Source organism: Eimeria mitis, genomic scaffold, assembly GCF_000499745.2.
Source record: "Eimeria mitis Houghton genomic scaffold, Emh_scaff1803, whole genome shotgun sequence".
Lineage (NCBI taxonomy): Eukaryota > Apicomplexa > Conoidasida > Eucoccidiorida > Eimeriidae > Eimeria > Eimeria mitis.
The window spans coordinates 8,600-9,847 of NW_013570123.1; the positions used below are offsets into that span (position 1 = coordinate 8,600).

The 1,248-nt window shown below is 52.8% G+C and overlaps 1 protein-coding gene across 1 annotated transcript in view; it reads left to right on the top strand.

Annotated features, from left to right (window-relative positions):
- EMH_0043810 (uncharacterized protein) overlaps positions 1 to 687 on the top strand; it is a gene marked incomplete at both ends in the record, with an annotated part of 2,961 nt that extends 2,274 nt beyond the window's left edge. Inside the window, 2 exon segments of the mRNA XM_013495892.1 lie at positions 8 to 670; positions 674 to 687. Of these exon segments, the coding sequence (XP_013351346.1) occupies positions 8 to 670; positions 674 to 687 (677 nt within the window).
- Positions 688 to 1,248: the final 561 nt, after the last annotated feature.

Consider the following 1,248-nt stretch of genomic DNA (forward strand, 5'->3'; position numbering starts at 1 on the left):
ATTGCAGTGGTGACGAATGGATTGGAAATTGTCCGCCGTGGGGTGATCGGTCTGGCGTTGACCCTGATATCAACAATGGGAGTAAATGCGGCGTTTCATTCGCTCATCCGGTCTAACGACAGCTTTGCGCAGCGGATGGAGAAGGCGGCGACGGAGCTCTCCCTGTTCAACTTGAAGAGAGAATGGAAACTGGAAGCACCTCTCGAGGCTTGGAAGAATCCCGATGCAGAAGATAAAATAATGGAAATCGCCCGGAAGGGGTGGACCCCACAGCAAACTGAGTTGCTGGATGAGATTGCCTCTGAAATGCTCCAGCTTTACGCGCAAGGAGCGAAAGATCGTAGGAAGCACAAGACTGAAGGGAAAATAAAATTCGAAGAAAGTGATGACAAGCTCGTTATCCGTGTCCCAGTATCGAACCTAAGTTACAGACGACGCCATATCCTAGGCGTGCTATTTGAGAAGGAGTTAGAACTGGTTTTCACCTTCGTGGACAGGGGAGGGCAGTTCCACCCCTTCCACAAAATATCAACAGCACAAGGAGGGACTGCTGCGGTGGACGAGCAGAAAGGCATTTTAGAGACAACTGGGGGCACACAGCCGTCCCAGGGCATAACTGCGAAACCAGTCGGGGAAACAGCGCTTGAGGCGGCGCAGGCAGGTGACAAAGAGNGTCCCAGGGCATAACTGCGAAACCAGTCGGGGAAACAGCGCTTGAGGCGGCGCAGGCAGGTGACAAAGAGACTGTTCTTCATGAAGCGCAAATGACAGCAGCGCAGGAGACCAGCGCCCAAGAGCGAACAGAGTCGACGGCTAAGGAGGCTAGTGGTCAACAGTTGGAATCGGTATCTGCCAATCGTAGCGCACAGATGAAGATGACAGGGGACCTGGATGCGGTGGCCGTGGCAAAGGACAAACCCGGCCGAACTAAAGATAATGGAGAGGAATGTATAACGTATTTACAGCTGCTTTGGCAGAAGGTAGGGGAGCCCCAGCATCGTGAGTTGAAGCGTACTGCAGTTGCAAACATCGTGTGGGACGTCGGGCTTTCTGCCACGTTTCTGATCATGGCATTTATCACTGCTAAGTTAATGGGATCTGCCAATGGACGGACTGTGGCAGACATGCTGAGGGAGAGAAGAACCAGTCGTTTAGCCTCTTTGAGAGTCAGCGAGTTCGATATCATCCCAGTACACTTCAGTGACACACACGTGCACGAAGCGAGCTTCAAGGGGAGCTTGCGCACAG